Source organism: Mobula birostris, chromosome 7 (genome assembly GCF_030028105.1).
Source record: "Mobula birostris isolate sMobBir1 chromosome 7, sMobBir1.hap1, whole genome shotgun sequence".
Taxonomy (NCBI): Eukaryota; Metazoa; Chordata; class Chondrichthyes; order Myliobatiformes; family Myliobatidae; genus Mobula; species Mobula birostris.
This window is the reverse complement of record NC_092376.1, coordinates 27,121,777-27,141,919: the sequence shown is the minus strand read 5'-3', so window position 1 is coordinate 27,141,919 and position 20,143 is coordinate 27,121,777. Positions and strand designations below refer to the sequence as shown.

The following is a 20,143-nucleotide window of genomic DNA, read 5'->3' as shown; positions in this document are numbered from 1 at the left end:
ACAATTATGACAGATTAAATGCTACTGGGTGATAGGCATTGAGGTAGCTCACTCTGCATTTCTTGAGCACCGGAATCGTTGCTGCCCTGTTGAACCAGGTGGGAGCCCTAGACCTCAGCAGTGAGAGAGTGAAGATGAGATTGAACACCACTGCTGGTTGGTTGGCACAGGTTTTCAATACCTTACCAGGTACACATTCATGGTCTGATGCCTTGCAAGGGTTCATCCTCTCGATGGATGTTTGGACATCGGCCTCTGACACTGAGATCTTAACTGTTATCTAGGGTGAGCAGAGATGGCTTGGAGAGTTCAGCCACTCACCAAAACAAGTAACAATCATGCCTCATGGAGACCAAAGCAAAACAAGAAACATCCTACTCACCTTGACAACAGGAACACTAAAGTTTGCGTAGATAAAAGCGGTTGCCCCTCCGGCTTCAACTCCACTCAACTGGAAAAGGACACAAGATCGAATTACCAGGGCTTCTCCACCATTAACATTAAACCATTATCATGGCCGTGAAGAGGCAGAATAACCTGCCATAGTCAGCTGCTATTGCATGACTATTGTTTCTATATCAGCATGGCAAGTTTGGCTGCTGGAACAATCTGGTTTGCAGCAGTAATGATTTTGTTTTAAAGTTCAATACCTCCTGCATTAAACTTGGATGCAGATGGACTTCAGACATAAATGAGGAGGAATTTCTTCAGCCAGAGGGTGGTGAATCTGGTGAATTCATTGGCATGCTCGGCTGTGGAGGCTAAGTCATTGAGTTTATTTAAAGTGGAGGTTGATAGCTTCTTAATTAGTAAGGGTGTCAAAGGTTAGGGGGGAAAGGACAGAGAATGGGGTTGAGAGGAATAATAAAGCAGCCACGATAGAGTGGTAGAGCAGACTCGATGGGCCGAATGGCCTAATTCTGCTCCTGTGTCTTATAGTCTTCCATATAGTCTAAATGCAAAAGGGAAGGATATTGGTTTCAGCTCATAATGCATTACTATCCATATAAATGGGTAATAAATATTAACTGATTTTCTGGATGCCATGAAGAACTTTAAAAACAATGGGATATTTCTGAGTATCTTTTTGTGTTGATAGTACCCTTCTGACATTTGAGGAAATAAAACCTATGTTTTCCAAATATTTGAAGAACTATAATGCATAAAGTTATATATTGCAGTTAACAGAAGCATCAAGATAAGTTCACTATTGTCCATGCAACTGAGAAACATTTGGATGGAGGACACTGCCTGAATGTGATTACAGGGTATGCATTAGTTTCGGCCTTGATCGCTAAAGCAGGTCTGAAATGGAGAGGGAAGATCTCCTTCTGAATTAATTTGATAGCTTATAAACAATTTAGGAAAGGGGTAATGACCAAATTTGCATCTGGAAGAGCAAATCGAATGGAAAGTTTTGAAAGGAAAGCTAAAAGGGATTTCCTCCGAAAGCACCAAGCTACATTTGGGGTTAAATCCCACATTAAAACAGTCCATGCAATGATCATGCCAGGCTCCAAATGTGTATGACTCTTAAAGAATTACTTGAATTACCAAGGTATTGAAGTGTGTAAGCACCTAGTGTGTGGAATTGGGATAGTATCGGTAGGTACAATGGGCAGCATGGCCATGAGATGTGAGGAGCCAGTTTCTATGCTGTGCATAGCAACTACATAGAAACCATATTGTGATGACTACACATGAGCTCCAAGGTATTATACTACTATGGAGTTATGGTCCCCTATTTTTTAGATGGGTAGATAGCTCCAGAGACCCATCACTTCCTTGACAATGTCCCAGGTCATCTTCCCAACCAGTCATCTCTCCTTAGATCTTTTTCTTTCTCCCACCCCTCCTCTAATCTCTCCACCCTGTACCCCTCCCCCACATCTGCCCTGTACTCTTAAGTTCCAAATCTTACCAGCCTAACATTTCCTGTTCCCTAATTCCATCATAGTTACTCCACTCACATTCCCAAACAATGATGGGAGACTGCACTGGAGTGGAATTTGAAAATACAGCATGTTCTACTGACATGAACTATGGGCCTTGTGTGTGGTGGCATTTTGACACTTGGCAGTGTTACGGAACGAACAGCAAACATTGGTTTAAACATGAGCAATTCTGCAGATGCTGGAAATCCAGAGCAACACACAAAGTGCTGGAGGAACTCAGCAGGTCAGGCAGCACCTACGGAAGGAGATAAACATCTGATGTTTCACACTGAGACCCTTTGTCTGGACATTGCCTTAACATTTTTTAATCTGCAAAAGGATTTCTGGTCCCTAATGTTTTAGAGAATATTTTATTTAGTTCTCCTATTCAACCCTTTCATTAGGTTACATGTTACGTTTCTAAAACCACAACACAATAATCTAATAGCAGGAGGAAACCTCTGGCCCCTCAAGCCTGTCTTGTCAGCTGATCTACACAGGTCTCTGCTCTTCCTCTGTACAAGATCCCCCACAACCCTAAATTCCTCTATTTTTCAAGGATATGTCTATCTCAACTTTAAGTATTTCTAATGACCCAGCCTCCTCAAGTCTCTGGGGTAGAGAATCCCAGAGATTCACTTCCCTTGGTTTTGCAACGGGAGAATAAACGGGTTGCATAGTTTCACAAAAAGAAATTGGCTACATACAGTAGATGGTGTTTTGTTAGTGGATGCACTTTAGTGAACTGAAAATAAAAGATCAATGCTTACATATATCATGAATGTCGCCACTCTGTTTCCAGATTTCAACCTGTACAGTGAACTGTTCGGTGACTAAGGCAGAACCAAAAGAAAAAAAACTTTTGAGTACCGATCAAATACATTAATTTTGTGTGTGAGAACAGAAGTCTTAAAACCTTTACATCATGCACTGTTTACCTCTTTTAGAATGGTTCCTGTTGGTATAATCTATTGTCAATTTGTAGAAGAAATAGCATTTATTTAATTTCATTGATGTGGATAGCATTTAAACTGGTTTACCATTCACAATAACACAATAGGAACAAGAATAACGCTGCTTTTGGATTATATATTCAACTGTCCAGTGCTATCTACACATCCCTTTATCTTCCATGCAGGGCCTCTTTGGATTAGAAATCTGTGGTGATTTATCAAAGTTACAGGATTCCAGTGATTTGGAACAAACACTGAGGTCGCAGGCTGAAAGCGCCCACATATGTGTACATGTGTGCATCCAAAGCTGGGCCAGGTCTACACCACGCAGAGTCAGGAAGCTAAAGTTCCCAGGGATGAAACTTGAAATATTTCAGCTCCCTAGGGCAGAGACTTCCGAACACTCCTATACCAGTGCTTGAAGAAAGTCCTTTTCTCTTTAGCCCCAGGCAGCTGACTTCCTTGCTGAGATTATAAGCACAATTTTTCAATGCTGCCGCCATCACCATCATCCCCTGTGTCTTAACTGCAAGCTGTCCTGCAGCACTGCCATCCAGATGAGGACTGATGATAGCCAGTCCTGCCTCGTTAACACTCCTTAATTCCTCCACTACCTCTAAATCCTCCGACTGCTTGTCTGAAGTTCCCTTCTTCCTCCCTTTACATATTCACAAGAATCAAGGGTTCCAAGTGACCCTAACTATATTCTCTCTGTCTAAAACTGGACAATTTGCAGTCTTGGTACCATACCTGACTCTGCTTTATGCTTCCAATCCATTTTCACTATGAACACCTATTTGTATCTCTGTGACACTCCCTGAATCTGCCCCTACTAACAAATAGACTTCCAGTTCTACTCCCTCCTGCTCCAATGCTCTCCTGACCTGCCCTCTCTCTCACCCAACCCCATTATTGAGAACATTTACAAGGAGCGCTGCCACAAGAAAGTGGTATCCGTCATTGAGGCTACGATCCCTCCTCCCTACCATCATCAGGCAGAAAGTACAGGAATCTTAGGCCCCACACCACCAGGGTCAGGAACAGTTATAACCCCACAACCACCAGGTTCTTGAACCAGTGTGGATAACTTCATTCACTGATTCCATAATCTACATGTTCATTTTCAAGGAGATTACAACTCATGATAATATTATTACAACTCAATAATACTCATCTCAGTATTATTTATTTACTTTTTTTCTTTATTAGCTGCATGATTTGTCTTCTTTTAAGACCATTAGACCATAAGATATAGGAGCAGAAGTAGGCCATTTGGCCCATCGAGTCTGCTCCACCATTCAATCATGGGCTGATCCAATTCTTCCAGTCATCCCCACTCTCCTGCTTTCAACCCATAACCTTTGATGCCCTGGCTACTCAGATACCTATCAATCTCTGCCTTAAATACACCCAATGACTTGACCTCCACAGCCGCTCGTGGCAACAAATTCCACAGATTTACCACCCTCTGACTAAAGTAATTTCCCTACATCTCAGTTCTAAAAGGATGTCCTTCAATCCTGAAGTTGTGCTCTCTTGTCCTAGACTCCCCTACCATGGGAAATAACTTTTCCATATCTAATCTGTTCAGGCCTTTTAACATTCTGAATGTTTCTATGAGATCCCACCCTCATTCTCATGAACTCCAGGGAATACAACCCAAGAGCTGCCAGATGTTCCTCATACGGTAACCCTTTCGTTCCTGGAATCATTCTCGTGAATCTTCTCTGAACTCTCTCCAATGTCAGTATATCCTTTCTAAAATAAGGAGCCCAAAACTGCACACAATACTCCAAGTGTGGTCTCACGAGTGCCTTATAGAGCCTCAGCATCACAACCCTGTTCTTATATTCCTTACCTCTAGAAATCAATGCCAACATTGCATTCACCTTCTTCACAACTGACTCAGCCTGGACGTTAACCTTTAGGGTATCTAGCACAAGGGTTCCCAAGTTCCTTTGCATCTTCTGCATTTTGAATTCTCTCCCCATCTAAATAATAGTCTGCCCGTTTATTTCTTCCACCAAAGTGCATGACCATACACTTTCCAACATTGTATTTCACTTGCCACTTCTTTGCCCATTCCCCTAAACTATCAAAGTCTCTCTGCAGACTCTCTGATTCCTCAACACTACCCACTCCTCCACCTATCCTCGTATCATCGGCAAATTTAGCCACAAGTCCATTAATCCCAGAGTCCAAGTCACTGACATACATCGTAAGAATTTTGCACATTGGTTGTTTGTCAGTTTCTGGTTTTTATAATTTTTCATCAATTCCATTGAATTTCTCTATTTATCTATAAATGCCTGCAAGAAATCGAATCTCAAGATAGGCAATGGGTTAAATATGTGTACTTTGATTTTGACTCTGTGAACTCACCGTTGCATAGTCGAAGTGTGGCTCGTAGTGACCTCCAATCCCATAGTTCGTTACCTGCAGATACTCTGCATAAGGCTGTTGCACATTTAAACCTGTGAGGTGGGCGATCCGTAGATCCAGCTTACTGATCACTGGGTCCACTGTTTCTTTCAACCAGGTACTGAGAAGTAATATATAAAAAATATATTACTCACTCTTCCTCCAGTTAGTCCTGACGAAGGGTCTCGGCCTGAAACGTCGACTGTACCTCTTCCTACAGATGTTGCCTGGCCTGCTGCGTTCACCAGCAACTTTGATGTGTGTTGTTATAAAAAATAAATGTTTCATTCAGATGTAAATAACTTGGTATTCTATTATATGGCATACATGGATGGGAATCGTATGGAGTGCTATGGTCCAGGTCAATGGGGCTAGGCAAAATGATAGTTTAGCACAGACTAGATGGGCTGAAGGGCCTGTTTCTGTGCTGTAGTGCTCGAAGACTTTATGACTATGACACTTCAGTCGTTCAGGAGCAGTGCTGAAGGAATGCAAATCCCCACGAGGTCTCTACACATCCTCTGCCAAGTTTCTTTCAAGCACACAAGCACCGAACAAATTCTGAAGGAAAAACCAGTTATCATTAATCGGTACTTAAACTAGAGATTAAGTATTTTCCAGTTAAAAAAGGAACATGTAGTTCTACAACGTAATTTTAAAGCACTCCACAATCAATTAACTATTTTTAATTATGCTCCTGTAGATGGTGCAGCCTTCAATGTTTTGCATCCTTTCCGTTTTATCTACAGAAATAATCGCCCACTTTGGATAGTCCTCTAAATTTCCTTTGCTTTCTTTCTCCCCTCCTTCATTTGCCTCCTTTACACTTGTTTTTGTCTGGTAACCACCTTAAGGTGTCATACCCATCCCTGACTTTCCTGTTCAAGACCCTATGAGCTTTTGTCCACAGCTTTTTAAACTTGCCCTGCAACTTTCAGCATAGACTCCCTGACCTTCCTATTCCTTCAAAAGTGTACCGTTCAGTTTATTTTGGCTTTTCTCCTTCTTTCCGCCATCACATTTCTCTTCTTAAACTGTATCTGCTGTGCATCTGCCCATCTCATCCATCCTTCCAAGTTTTCCTGCACTCATACTTTTTCAACTTCATGGAATAGTCTGCTTTAAAATTGACTGAGTGCAAAAAAATTACATAAATATTGGAACTCTGCCAATAATAATGTCCCTGAACTATCCATGAGAGAAAATGAATAAAAATAATAGCAATATAGCAACATTTCTAAATTAACATGTACCATCGAGATGGCATGGAGACCACCCACTTTGGTATTGTTACAAAATAAGTGCTACAATGAAGTGGGGGGGAAGGTAGGAGAGATTTATAGGAACCATTTGAGGTACCCTATATTAAACTTAAGTAAATACCATGCATTTTTAGTTAAAGGCCGTCATTAAGTTAAATTAAAACAAAGAAAACAGAAGCAACACACAAAATTCTGGAGGAACTTAGCAGGTCAGATGTTTATTCAGACCTTGAAGGAGACTGGTGTTGAAATTGCGGGGGCCCTGGCAGAAATATTTAAAATGTCGCTGTCTACGGGTGAAGTGCCGGAGGATTGGAGAGTGGCTCATGTTGTTCCGTTGTTTAAAAAAGGATTGAAAAGTAATCCGGGAAATTACAGGCTGGTGAGTTTAACGTCAGTAGTAGGTAAGTTATTGGAGGGAGCACTAAGAGACAGAACCTACAAGCATTTGGATAGACAGGGACTTATTAGGGAGAGTCAACATGGCTTTGTGCGTGGTAGGTCATGTTTGACCAATCTGTTGGAGTTTTTCGGGGAGGTTACCAGGAAAGTGGATGAAGGGAAGGCAGTGGATATTGTCTACATGGACTTCAGTAAGGCCTTTGACAAGGTCCTGCATGGGAGGTTAGTTAGGAAAATTCGGTTGCTAGGTATACATGGAGAGGTGGTAAATTGGATTGGACATTGGCTTGATGGAAGAAGCCAGAGAGTGGTGGTAGAAAATTGCTTCTCTGAGTGGAGGCCTGTGACTAGTGGTGTGCCACAGGGATCAGTGCTGGGTCCATTGTTATTTGTCATCTATATCAATGATCTGGATGATAATGTGGTAAATTGGATCAGCAAGTTTGCTGATGATAGAAAGATTGGAGGTGTAGTAGGCAGTGAGGACGGTTTTCAGAGCCTGCAGAGGGACTTGGACCAGCTGGAAAAATGGGCTGAAAAATGGCAGATGGAGTTTAATACTGACAAGTGTGAGGTATTGCACATTGGAAGGACAAACCAACGTAGAACATACAGGGTTAATGGTAAGGCACTGAGGAGTGCAGTGGAACAGAGGGATCTGGGAATACAGATACAAAATTCCCTAAAAGTATCGTCACAGGTAGATAGGGTCATAAAGAGAGCTTTTGGTACATTGGCCTTTATTAATCAAAGTATTGAGTATAAGAGCTGGAATGTTATGATGAGGTTGTATAAGGCATTGGTGAGGCCGAATCTGGAGTACTGTGTTCAGTTTTGGTCATCAAATTACAGGAAGGATATAAATAAGGTTGAAAGAATGCAGAGAAGGTTTACAAGGATGTTGCCAGGACTTGAGAAACTCAGTTACAGAGAAAGGTTGAATAGGTTAGGACTTTATTCCCTGGAGCGTAGAAGAATGAGGGGAGATTTGATAGAGGTATATAAAATTATGATGGGTATAGATAGAGTGAATGCAAGCAGGCTTTTTCCACTGAGGCAAGGGGAGAAAAAAACCAGAGGACATGGGTTAAGAGTGAGGGGGGAAAAGTTTAAAGGGAACATTAGGGGGGGCTTCTTCACACAGAGAGTGGTGGGAGTATGGAATGAGCTGCCAGACGAGGTGGTAAATGCGGGTTCTTTTCTAACATTTAAGAATAAATTGGCCAGATACATGGATGGGAGGTGTATGGAGGGGTATGGTCCGTGTGCAGGTCAGTGGGACTAGGCAGAAAATGGTTCGGCGCAGCCAAGAAGGGCCAAAGGGCCTGTTTCTGTGCCGTAGTTTCTATGGTTCTATGGTTCTATGGTTATTCATGGAAATGAATAAACAGTCGTCGTTTCGGGCTGAGACCCTTCATCAGGACTGGAAAGGAAGGGGAGAAACACCAGAATAGAAAGGTGAGGGGAGAGGAGGAGGAGAGGATCCAGGGGTTGATGATAGGCAGGTGAGAAGCAGTGTGGAATAGAAGAGGGGAGGGGAGAGAAAATTTTTTTACCGGATGGAGAAATCGATATTCATGCCATCAGGTTGGAAGCTACCCAGATGGAACATAAGGTGTTGCTCCTCCACATGGAGAGTAGGCTCACCGTGGCACAAAAAGAGGCCATGGACCGACACGTCAGAACAGGTATGGGAATCGGAATTAAAATGTTTGGCTATCACTTTTGGCGGATGGAGCAGAGGTGCTCGACAAAGCAGTCCCCCAATTTATAACGGGCTGCACCAATGTAGAGGAGGCTGCATTGGGAGCACCGGACACAATAGACAACCCCAGCAGATTTGCAGGTGAAGTGTTGCCTCCCTGATAGGACTGCTTGGGGCCCCAAAAAAATGAAGGAGGAGGTGAATGGGCAGGTCAGTTCGAGGGATAAGAGCCAGGAGGGACAAATGATTCGTGGAATGGAATAGTTCCAGGGATCACAGAGGGAGCGATCCCTGTGCAAGGTAGAGAGGGGTGAGAGGATAACCGAAGTTAGAGGGATACAGATGAATGTATAGATGAGTGGTGTCCCCACTGTTGAAGATGTCTTCAAAGGCTGGTGCCTCGAGAGGGTGACACCCATTACTAAGGAGACCATTATTCTGGAGGTACTCAGCAGGTCAGGCAGCATCTATGGAAATGAATAAACATTCGACATTTCAGGGCGAGGCCTGTCTTCAGGACTCATTATTAAGGACCTCCACCACCCAGGACATGCCTCCTTCTTATTACTACCATCCAGAAGGCGGTCGAGGAACCTGAAGGCCCACACTCAAACTTCTAGAAACAGCTTCTTCCCCTCCGCCATTAGATTTCGGAATAACCCACGAGACCATACACATTACTTCCCTATTTCTCTTTTGCACAAATATATATATATATATTTAATCATAACATGGGGTAATTTTTATGTCTTGCTCAGTACTGCTGCCACGAAACAACATATTTTCCAAAGTAAGTCAGCGCTTCTAAGTCTGAAGTGAGGATTAGACATGCTATTGGAAAGCCACAGAATCCCACTGGCAGACACGATATTATTACCTCTTACTGATCCGATATTCCACCGCAGTTTGCTTCTCTCCTGAGGCCACCACTGACCTCTGCAACTGTTGAACCGAGAAAGCAGTGTCAATGTTTCTGTGTTGTTTCAACCAGCAAGTACATCGCAAAACTGCAAAATATGCAAGATTACCTTAAACATTGCAAAGTTGTTGCCCCATTGAACACGTCACAGAAAATGTATCTGTTTATTAGCTGACTTAAAGTTCCCTATTTGTCTATTGTTTCATTTTGGAAGGAGAAAATTTTTCGGTTTACTCACTGTTAGAACTTAGGACAGTACAGTTCAGGACATGCCCTTTGACCCTTAAATCTGTGCCATCACAAAATGTGCATCATTAACTCTGGAACTATTTGTCAATAGTGAATTGTGTTTATGGAATACTTGACCACATTGAATATTTCTACAGTTCCTGGAGGAGAATTGAACACCAGGCATTACTGGAAGGAACTTCTATATTTTCTAAGCCTTCTTATTTGTGCCAAGTACGGTTGGCACAACTTCCAAAAAGCTGGGTGTGGTGCACTTTTATACACAGTAACAGACAGTGAGCAGATGTGTCAGAGTGGCCTTTTGTGATTCACCCATTTGACTGCCCTAGGTCTCATTTCCTCGGCATTATCTGAATGAGAGCAGGCTAAAAGAGTGAGCTCATCCGATAGGGAAGATAAAGAACTAATTCAAGTCAAGTCAAGCTGAAAAACAGGACCTTCAGGGTAGCAATCTCTGGATTGCTACTGTGCCACACGCCATTGAGGGCAAGAATAGGACGATTTGGCAGATGAATGCATGGCTGAAGAATTGTCTCAGATGTATGGAACACTGGGGTCTTTTCTGGGGAAGATATGACCTGTAAAAAAGAGACAGGCGACATCTAAAATTGAGGGGCCCAATATCCTTGCGGGCAAGTTTGATAGAGCTGTTGGGAAGGGCTTGAGCTAATGCGACAGGAGGACGGGAACAGGAGTTATAGGGCTGAAGATAGGGATGTTGGTTTAGAAGCAGAGGTAGTGTATAGGGAGTCTATCAGGTGGATGATAAGGCAAAATTGCATTCAGTGGAATGGGTTGCAGTGTAAAAGGGGGCAAATGCAGGACTGAAGGTGTTATTTGAATGCACGCAGTGTACAGAATAAGGTAGACAATCTTGTAGTGCAGTTAGGGATAGGCAGGTATGACGTTGGGGGAATCACGGAGCCATGCTGAAAGGTGATTGTAGTTGGGAGCTTAATGTCTAAGGATTCACAATCAATCGAAAGGACAGGCAGGTAGGTGGAGGAGGAGGAGTGCCTCTGCTGGTAAAAAAAATAATGAAATTAAACCTTTAGAAAGAGGTGACATAGGATCGGAAGATGTAGAACCCTTGTAGGTAGAGTTAAGAAACTGCAAATGTAAGAAGACCCTGATGGGAGTTGTTTACAGACGTCCGAGCAGGAGCCAGCATGGGGAGATAGCAAAAGCATGTCAAGAAACCAATGTTACATTAATCATGGGGGATTTCAATATGTAGAAAGATTGGGAAAATCAGGTTGATGCTTGATCCCGAGAGAATTTGTGTAATGCCTCCAAGATGGCTTTTTGGAGCAACTTGTGGTTGAGCCCACTCGGTGATCAGCAATTCTGGATAGGGTGTGGGGAATGAACCGGATATGTTTAGGGAGCTTAAGGCAAAGAAACCCCTAGGAAACAGTGATCAAAATATGATAGAATTCATCCTGCAGTTTGAGAGGGAGAAGCAAAATTCAGATATGTCCGTAATACAATGGAATAAAGGGAATTATAGAGGTATGAGAGAGAAGCTGGCCAAAATTGATTGGAAGGGGACACTAGCAGAGATGATGGCAGAGCAGCAGTGGCTGGAGTTTCTGGGAGAAATTCAGAAGGTGCAGGATAGATATATCCCTAAGAAGAGGAAGTATTCTAAAGCCAGGTTGACATAACTGTAGCTGACAAGAGAAGTCAAAGCCAACATAAAAACAAAAGAGAAGGTATAAAATATAACAAAAATTAGTCAGAAGTTTAGGAAAGGCCTGAAGGTACATAATTCACCTGGACCTGATGAACCACACCCAATGGTTCTAATAGAGGTACTTGAAGGGATTGTGGATGCATTAGTAATGATCTTGCAAGAATCAATAGATTCTGGCATGGTTCTAGAGGACTGGAAAATTGCACATGTCGCTCCATTCACTGGAATTTAGAAGAATGAAGGGGGATCTTATTGAAACTAACTGAGTATTGAAAACCCTATCGAAAGTAGATGTGAAGAGGATGTGAAGAGTCCCCCAGACTCCACCACTCAGCTGCACACACAATTTGTAATGGAGGTGGGAGGAAACCCGAGCCCCTGTAAGAAATCCCCACATAGTCACAGCGAACAGTGCCAACTCCACCCAGAGAAACACCAGGGGTTACGATTGAACCCTGGTCTATGGAGCTGGGTGTAAGAGCTCGACCAGCTTTGCCACTGGGCTGACCACAGTCCCAATTACATTGGACTGAAGAACCTTTAATGATTCTGGTGGACTTCCATTGTCTCGATTGTCTAAAAATAATATTTTTACTTATCTTGTCTGTCCATTCAATAACCTGCCTACATTTCTCTATTTTATATTGCAATCCTCTTCACTGTTTTTAGAAGCTTTCAGATGCAGTGGAAAATAAATGCAATTCACCTGAACTCCACTCCACGTACACTGAATATACTCCAAATGTACCCTATCACACAAGGATGGTAGGCTGGAGCGACAAGCTCAACAATAACAAGGATGGAATGGAAAATGTTACTGCAGCTCATTACCATTTCAGACGATGCACAATACCAAGCAAACCTTGTTTATTTTTACTTGCAGATTATGTATAGGATTCGTATATGGATTTTTAAAAATGCTAATACCATTATCGACAAAAATATGTTGGCTCTGAACTCAGCACATTTGAAAAAATAAATTTCTGCTGGATTGTATTTAACTTCATATTTAAAGTATGCAGATTGTTTGCTTTGGAAGGAGAATGTGCAAGTCATGCCAGTTCAGGGCACAGTGTGAGAAAATACCATGCTTCATTGAAGACTCGGACTCCGCTTACTCAGAATCCAATCTTAATGCACATCTTGCAACCCATGGCTATAAGGGCACACATGTCCAGTCAGGAAGGTCCAAAGACATCATTTCTAACACCATTGTTTTTCATTTATTCTATGTACTTTGATAATAATTTATCAAATTATAGTCTGGGCACATGGCCAAGGCACTGGACTAGTGACCTGAAGGTTGTGATTTCGAGCCCTAGCCGAGGTAATGTGTTGTATCCTTGAGCAAGGCACTTAACCACACATTGCTCTGCGATGACACTGGTGCCAAGCTGTATGGGTCCTAGTGCCCTTCCCTTGGACAACATTGGTGTCGTGGAGAGGGGAGACTTGCAGCATGGGCAACTGCTGGTCTTCCATACAACCTTGCCCAGGCCTGCGCCCTGGAGAGTGAAGACTTTCCAGGCGCAAATCCATGGTCTCGCAAGACTAACGGATGCCTTTTTTTAGTGATAATAATTTTATTTAAACTTTGAACTTTGATTGTTTTGTTTTCACTTCTGCCTATTATTACTTTGTTATGTGTATCTCTACTTTAAAATTACAAATGAAATTAAATTTCATTCTAGAACTAATTCAGAGAAAAAGAACTATTTCCCTCAGAGTGACTGGGTGAATTTAGTGATTTCACTCCTGACTACTTAACAGAGCCAATTCCCAATCGAGAACAAAGAAAGGGAAATGTTGTAGTCTCTGGGAACCTAAAAACCAAAGCAGAAACCCAGTAAGTTAAAGAGTGTCAACAGAGGGAAATAGGCCATCCGGATTTCAAAGTTCAAATTAAATGTATTATCAAAGTGCGAATATGTTACTATATATTACCTTGTAATTTATTTTCTTGCAGTCATTTACAGGAAAAAAAAGAAATACAATAGAATTATGGAAAACTACACAAGAGTTGACAAACAATGCGCAAAAGAGGACAAACTGTGCAAGGAAACAAAATATTGAGAAATTGAGTTGCAAAGAGTCCTTGGGCAGCATGGTGGTTAGTGTAATCACTTTACAATGCCAGTGTTCATGCTATAAAGCTGCCAGAAACACGGCAACACTTGCAGACTGCCACCAGCACAATCTTTGTTGATTTGATGTAATGCAAATGATGCATTTCATTGCATGTTTCAATGTTTCAATGTATTGTACATGTGACAAATAAAGCTAATCTTTGAAAGTGTGTCTGTAAGATTGAAAGTTTCAAGATTTTCAAAAGTTTGGCTTTTGCAGGGAGCACCAGCTTTACAATTGAAGTCGTTCATGACTAACACATTAGTTTAATTTCATGCATCCAGATACTTATAGATACTTATGTAACTAATCACATCAAGTCACGAGCCTTAGTTCTTCCTACTCCACTCGCTGCACAGCTCTTTGCCTTATAAACTCTCCTGCTGCCCCATCACTGTCTCTCTGCTCCTTCTTACTGCCCTCCTGCCTCCTCAGGTCCTCCACCTCCCTGTCTTTATTTATGAAGCCCGAAAGAGAGGCTGAGAAATGCTGACCTTTCATCCACCAAAGCAAACTTATTAAGTTGATCATAAACACAAGAGATTCTGCAGATGCTGGAAATCCAGAGCAACACACACAAAATACTGGAGAAACTCGGCAGGCCAGGCAGCATCAATGGAGGGGAATAAACAGTCAACGTTTTGGGCAGAGACCCTACATCAGGATTGGAAAGGAAGGAAGAAGAAGCCAGAACAAATGAGCATCTCCAGGAACCATCAATGGCTGAGTTAAAAAATGCCATATGGTAAATGAATTATAATTTATTAATCATAGGAACTTACAGAGGGGGTAGGTCCACTTGCTCAAGCTCGGTACAGCACATTACCATCGCATAGTTAATAGTGCAATGCTTTACAGCACCAGCTATGAGATCTGGGTTTGATTCCCACTGCTGACTGTAAGGAGTTTGGACGTTCTCCCTGTGACCATGTTGGTTTCCTCCGGGTGCTCCAGTTTCCTCCCACATTCCAAAGACGGACAGTTAAGGTAAGTGAGTTGTGGGCACTGGAAGTGAGGCGTGATCCTCGCTAATTGCACTTGATGCAAGTGGTGTATCTCACTGCGTGCTTTGATGTACGTGTGACAGATAAATTCTGTTTATCTGGAATGCTGCAATAATTGGAAATAGAGGGCCAGGAAGACAATTGACTGGAGGATGCTTTAAACGTGCTGTGGACTAACAGTAGTTTTGAGGCTGGTGGTAGGAATTGAATACAGTGTTGAGGATTCAGTCAAGTTATTTGGAAAATTAGTTCAGACATGACCTATGTGTGTGCCCAGACATTACAGACAGTGGTTACAGCTTTGTCCAACTGCACTGGAACAGAATGTATTGTGTGATTCTGTGACATGCAGCCATCCTCATCTGGGACAGGAGATTCACAGTGATGGTAGTTCAAGCCCACTCACAGTTAAAGGAATGCCACTTTGGTGAAAGGAATTTTGTTGACTGTGGCACTTATTTCCAGATAAGGCTAATTTAGGACAAAGTTCTCTCGGTTTGATCTGCCTTTCACGAGCTTTATCCATTTCCCAAACGCAACCATTCTTAGAGCAAGTGAATAAGCTTGCTGCTTTAACATTGTTGTGTGGTAAACTTCTCCTTGCCTCACTGACTGGGAACTAGGTTGATGGCATAAAAACATGTTTCCTGCTGCCCAAAGCAGCCAACAGAGGAAGGAACATTTCCGACATCAATTGGATTCATACCAACCCTATTACACCACCTAACCTCCGATGGGAGGTTCTTGAAATGGGAGATGTTTCACCATCCACGTAATAGATTCCAAATGTCAATACAGAGCCAAAAATAAAGGAGGCTGGGAATACTGCTGTACGTACATGATCCATTAGGAACAATTTATTCCAGCCACTCTCCATTCTTCGGTTGTACTAAAATATTATAAGATAAAGGTGAAAAAATGTTCACTGCTTACTTGTGAAATATGGACACTATTTTTTGCCCAGTAGTTTTACATTTTACATTAGAGTCACAGAGTCATACAGCAGGCCCAGCAGCCCAAGCTGCCATTTTAGAAAGGTGCCCCACCCCGAGCTAATCTCCTATTTTCCGAATTTTAATTCTTTCCGGGTTGACTTTGCACTTCCACTAGGGAATATTTCTCATTCAGTTCAATTCCGCTCCTCTCCTAATCTGCAATGATGCTCTCTGGCTCCCCTGCTTGCTGTGTTTGAACTTTGTCAGGGATTGCTTTGATCTGAAAATTTTAACCTGATTTCTCTAAACGCCCTATATTCTTTCACCCCTGCAGTAGAACCACTGTCCAGATTATTAGCTCTCCTATGTTGTAAGAGTTGGATGTGTAACTGTGATTGATACCTACTGGAATCTAACGTCAAAAAGCGTCAGCTTCACACGGGTTAACATGCTGTTATGCGGGGCCCTTTCTACTTTACATATTAGGTCTTGATAATGAAATACAACAGGCAGAAACATGTCTGAATTCTTAGGAGTAATGTGTAATGTCATTAATATACCAAGATCCCATACATCACTGGCTCTCCCTCAACAGGAAAATAATCGTGAAAGTTTCTGTTGTTGGAGTTTTACACGGAAAATTGGCAATCAACACACCACAGCGAGTTGGCAGATGTCACACTAAATGGAATGATTTTCTGTTTAGCTTTGGTGTACATAGTTGTTCTATTATCTTTGGGTTTATGATAGAACAGCTATGAAAATAATGTTTTGTTTGCTTTGTGGTTACTAGCAACAGATTTTCCCTTTGACTGCCAGGGCACTCTTCTTGCCAGAAGTCGTCTAATGTGCAAATGGTTATGATGTCCATTGTGGAGAATGGAACCCTTTCCTCACCATTTTTCAATTCCCACTTTGCTTTGTTGTGCAGCGACTTCTTAATGCTGCACTTTCCCGGCCAACTCAAGGTGGGCATGCTACGTCAGGGCTGGAATGTGTGGCGACACTTGCGAGCTGCCCCCAGGTAAGTTGGTTGTTAATGCAAATAATACATTTCACCAAATAGGTGTGATAAATAAATGAGTCTGAATCTGAAACTCAACCTGCTTCATGATCAAAATGTGCACTGACTATTCCAGTCTTTGAGCTACAGGGGACCACCTCACGTGGTTCAGGTGTAGGTAGACGGGACTAGGCAGAAAACCAGACCAGCAGAGATCAGATGGGCCAAAGGGCCTTTTCCTGTGCTGCAGTTCTCTATGACCCTATGACCCGAGAAGGGAACGTCAACTCAGACCATGTGAGGCCTGCGTCAGGCATTTTCATGCCTTACAAGGCGCAGACGAAGTCTGTGTGGGGCGCCACTCCTCGCACAGACACTAGAGCAATGTGTGGTTAAGTGCCTTACTCAAGGACACAAACACGCTGCCACAGCTGAGGCTCGAACCAGCGAACTTGAGATCACTAGACAAGTGCCTTAACCACTTGACCACGTGCCCAACACAAAGAGCCAAGAGGTATAGTGCAAAGAGGCAAAAACAAGTTTGAACCCAATGTCAGAGGATCCTGCTCTGAGGAAAGTTAATTCAAGAAAGCAGCCACTCTTCAGCCCCGAGGCAACAGAGAGAAAACTGACAGAAATACAGTAAATGGGACTGAAAGCTGCTGCCTGATATGCCACTTCTAAAGGCAAAGGAGGTGTGAAAGGATTGGCAAAAAGCATGTTTTGGAGAGCCACCAAGAAATTCCTCAACTCGCAATGACTAATCACTGCTTGAAAATGCACTTCCAGATATGGTGGTGCAGATGCAGATGTGGTGTCTGGGTGGGAGTTGTGGGGGGAAGCGTCCCTTTGCACAATTTAATGCTGGGAAAAGTTAGGGATTAAAGTGCTAACCAGCTGATTTTGGACAAACACCAAATAAAAGCAGGTTGGCAGAGTGCACAATGAAGCTCACAGATATCCTTTCTGCAATCCATTGCCACTGACATCAGCAGCAAACATAACAGATGTGCCTCCACTGCTCACAGGTGTGTCAAGCCCCAGGAGTTCAACCAGGACCTTCCTTAGTAGCTGCAGAATGCAGTTTTACCAGCTCAAGTTTGCCACCTGCCCTGATACAGACCTCTGGAGGGCTTTGCTACTGGTAGCTAGCATTGACAGGATAGTATGCATGACCTCAACAGAATAACTTCAAAACAATTGCAAATGTGTAAGCGGGAAACCTTTAATGAGATCTCCCCCCACCCCGCACCCCTCCCCCATTCTTCTCAAATCCAGCGAGTACAGGCCCAGAGCCATCAAATATGTTAACCCTTTCATTCCTGGGATAATTCTTGTGATTCTCTTCAATGCCAGCACATCTTTTCCTATATAAGGGGCCCAAAACTGCTCACAATACTCCAAGTGCGGTCTGACCTATGCCTTATAAAGCTTTAGCATTACATCCTTGCTAGTGTATTCTAATCGTCTCAAAATGAATGCTAACATTGCATTTGCCTTCCTCACCACCAACTCAACCTGCAAGTTAATCTTTAGGGAATCCTGCACAAGGATCTCCCAAGTCCCTTTACATCTCTGTTTTTTGCATTTTCTCCACATTTAGAAAAAATCCACAACTTTATTCCTTCTAGATACATAGATACAAATATAAGCAGATAAATAAATGGCAGGATAGAAGCAAAGAATGGGAATAAAGGGGACCTTTTCTGGCTGGCTGCTGCCTCTTGCCAGTCAGCTAGCTTCCTATCTATGCTAGTACCTTTCCTGTAATTCCATGGGCTCTTATCTTGTTAAGCAGCCTCATGTGTGGCACCTTGTCAAAGGCCGTCTGAAAATCCACCGACTCTCCTTTGTCTATCCTGCCTGTTATCTCCTCAAAGAATTCCAACAGATTTGTCAGGCAAGATTTCCCCTTCAGAAAACCATGCTGACTTTGGCCGGTTTTATCATGCACCTCCTCGTACCTTGAAATCTCCTCCTTAATAATAGACTTCAACATGTTTCCAACACTGAAGTCAGGCTAACTTGCCTATAATTTCCTTTCTTCTGTCTCCCTCTCTTCTTAAAGAGTGAAGTGACATTTGCAATTTTCCAGGCCTTAGGAACCATTCCAGAATCTAGTGATTCTTGAAAGATCATTACTAATGCCTCTACAATTTCTTCAGCCGTCTCCTTCAGAACCCTGGGGTGTAGTCCAACTGGTCCAGGTGATGTATCTACTTTCAGGCTTTTCAGCTTCCCAAGCACCTTCTCCTTAGTAATAAAAACACTCAATTCTGTGCCCTGACAGTCTCAAATGTCTGCAATTCTGTTAGTGTCTTCTACAGTGAAGACTGATGCAGATCGCCTGCCATTTCTTTGTACCCCATTACTACCTCTCCAGCATCATTTTCCAATGGTCCGATATCCATTCTCGTCTCTCTTTTACTCTTAATAAACTCTCAATATACTCTTTTATATTGTTGGCTAGTTTACCTTCATATTTCATCTTTTCAGGAACAGCTTCTTCCCCTCTGCCATCCAATTTCTGAATGGACATTGAACCCATGAACACTCACTCACTACTTTTTTATTTCTGTTCTTTTGCACTATTTATTTTAACTGAACTATTTAATATACTTGGAATAACTCAGTTTTTTCTCTATCATATATTACATTGTTATTGGCACCTGTTAGTCTTGTGAGACCATGGATTTGTGCCTTGGGAGGTTTTCAGGGCGCAGCCCTGGGTAAGGTTGTATGGAAGACCAGCAGTTGCCCATGCTGCAAGTCTCCCCTCTCCACACCACCGATGTTGTCCAAGGGAAGGGCATTAGGACCCATATAGCTTGGCACCGGTTTTGTCACAGAGCAATGTGTGATTAAGTACCTTGCTCAAGGACACAACACATTGCCTCAGCTGAGGCTTGAACTAGCGACCTTCAGATCACTAGACTGACGTCTTAACCACCTGGCCACACGCCAACACATATTACATTGTACTGCTGCTGTAAAGATAACAAATTTCATGACATATTCCGGTGATATTAAATATAATTCTAATTCTCTCTTTATGGCGTTTTAGTTGCTTTCTGTTGGTTTTAAAAGCTTCTCAATCCTCTATCTTCCCACTAATTTTTGCTCTATTATATGCCCTCTCTTTTGCTTTTATGCTGCCTTTCACTTCCCTGGTCAGTCATGGTTGCCTCATAGTTCTTCATCTTTGGAATGTATTTATCTGCTATTTATTTATCTGATTATATTCTTATCTATTTATAATAAATTATATTCATTTATCTTCCTCCATCTACCTACTTCTGTCTCCCAACTCCACCATTCCCTCTCCCCTGCTTGGTTTGATCTGCCATAAAGGAGTATAGGCAAAACACCAGCAAATGGGACTGGCCTAGATAAGAATCTTGATCAGCATAGACTAGTTGGACTAAAGGGCCCATTGGCTCTATGGCTCTATCTTGTCTATCCCATGGAACCTCCCTCAGGAAGCTCATTTTGGATGCAGGATAATGTAGCTTGCACATCAGATTGAGTTGAGG

At 42.5% G+C, this 20,143-nt stretch overlaps 1 protein-coding gene across 6 annotated transcripts in view; it reads right to left on the bottom strand.

Moving 5' to 3' along the window:
* The window catches only part of p4ha3 (prolyl 4-hydroxylase, alpha polypeptide III), a 77,165-nt gene that overhangs the window by 29,603 nt on the left and 27,419 nt on the right, over positions 1 to 20,143 (bottom strand). For 4 of the 6 annotated variants that reach the window (XM_072262782.1, XM_072262780.1, XM_072262785.1 and 1 more), the window contains 4 exons: positions 9,555 to 9,619; positions 5,270 to 5,429; positions 2,705 to 2,767; positions 383 to 451 (listed from right to left, as the gene is read on the bottom strand). In XM_072262782.1, the coding sequence (XP_072118883.1) occupies positions 383 to 451; positions 2,705 to 2,767; positions 5,270 to 5,429; positions 9,555 to 9,619 (357 nt within the window). The remainder of the gene's footprint in view (positions 1 to 382; positions 452 to 2,704; positions 2,768 to 5,269; positions 5,430 to 9,554; positions 9,620 to 20,143) is intronic. The other 2 variants (XM_072262786.1, XM_072262784.1) reach the window with 1 other exon arrangement.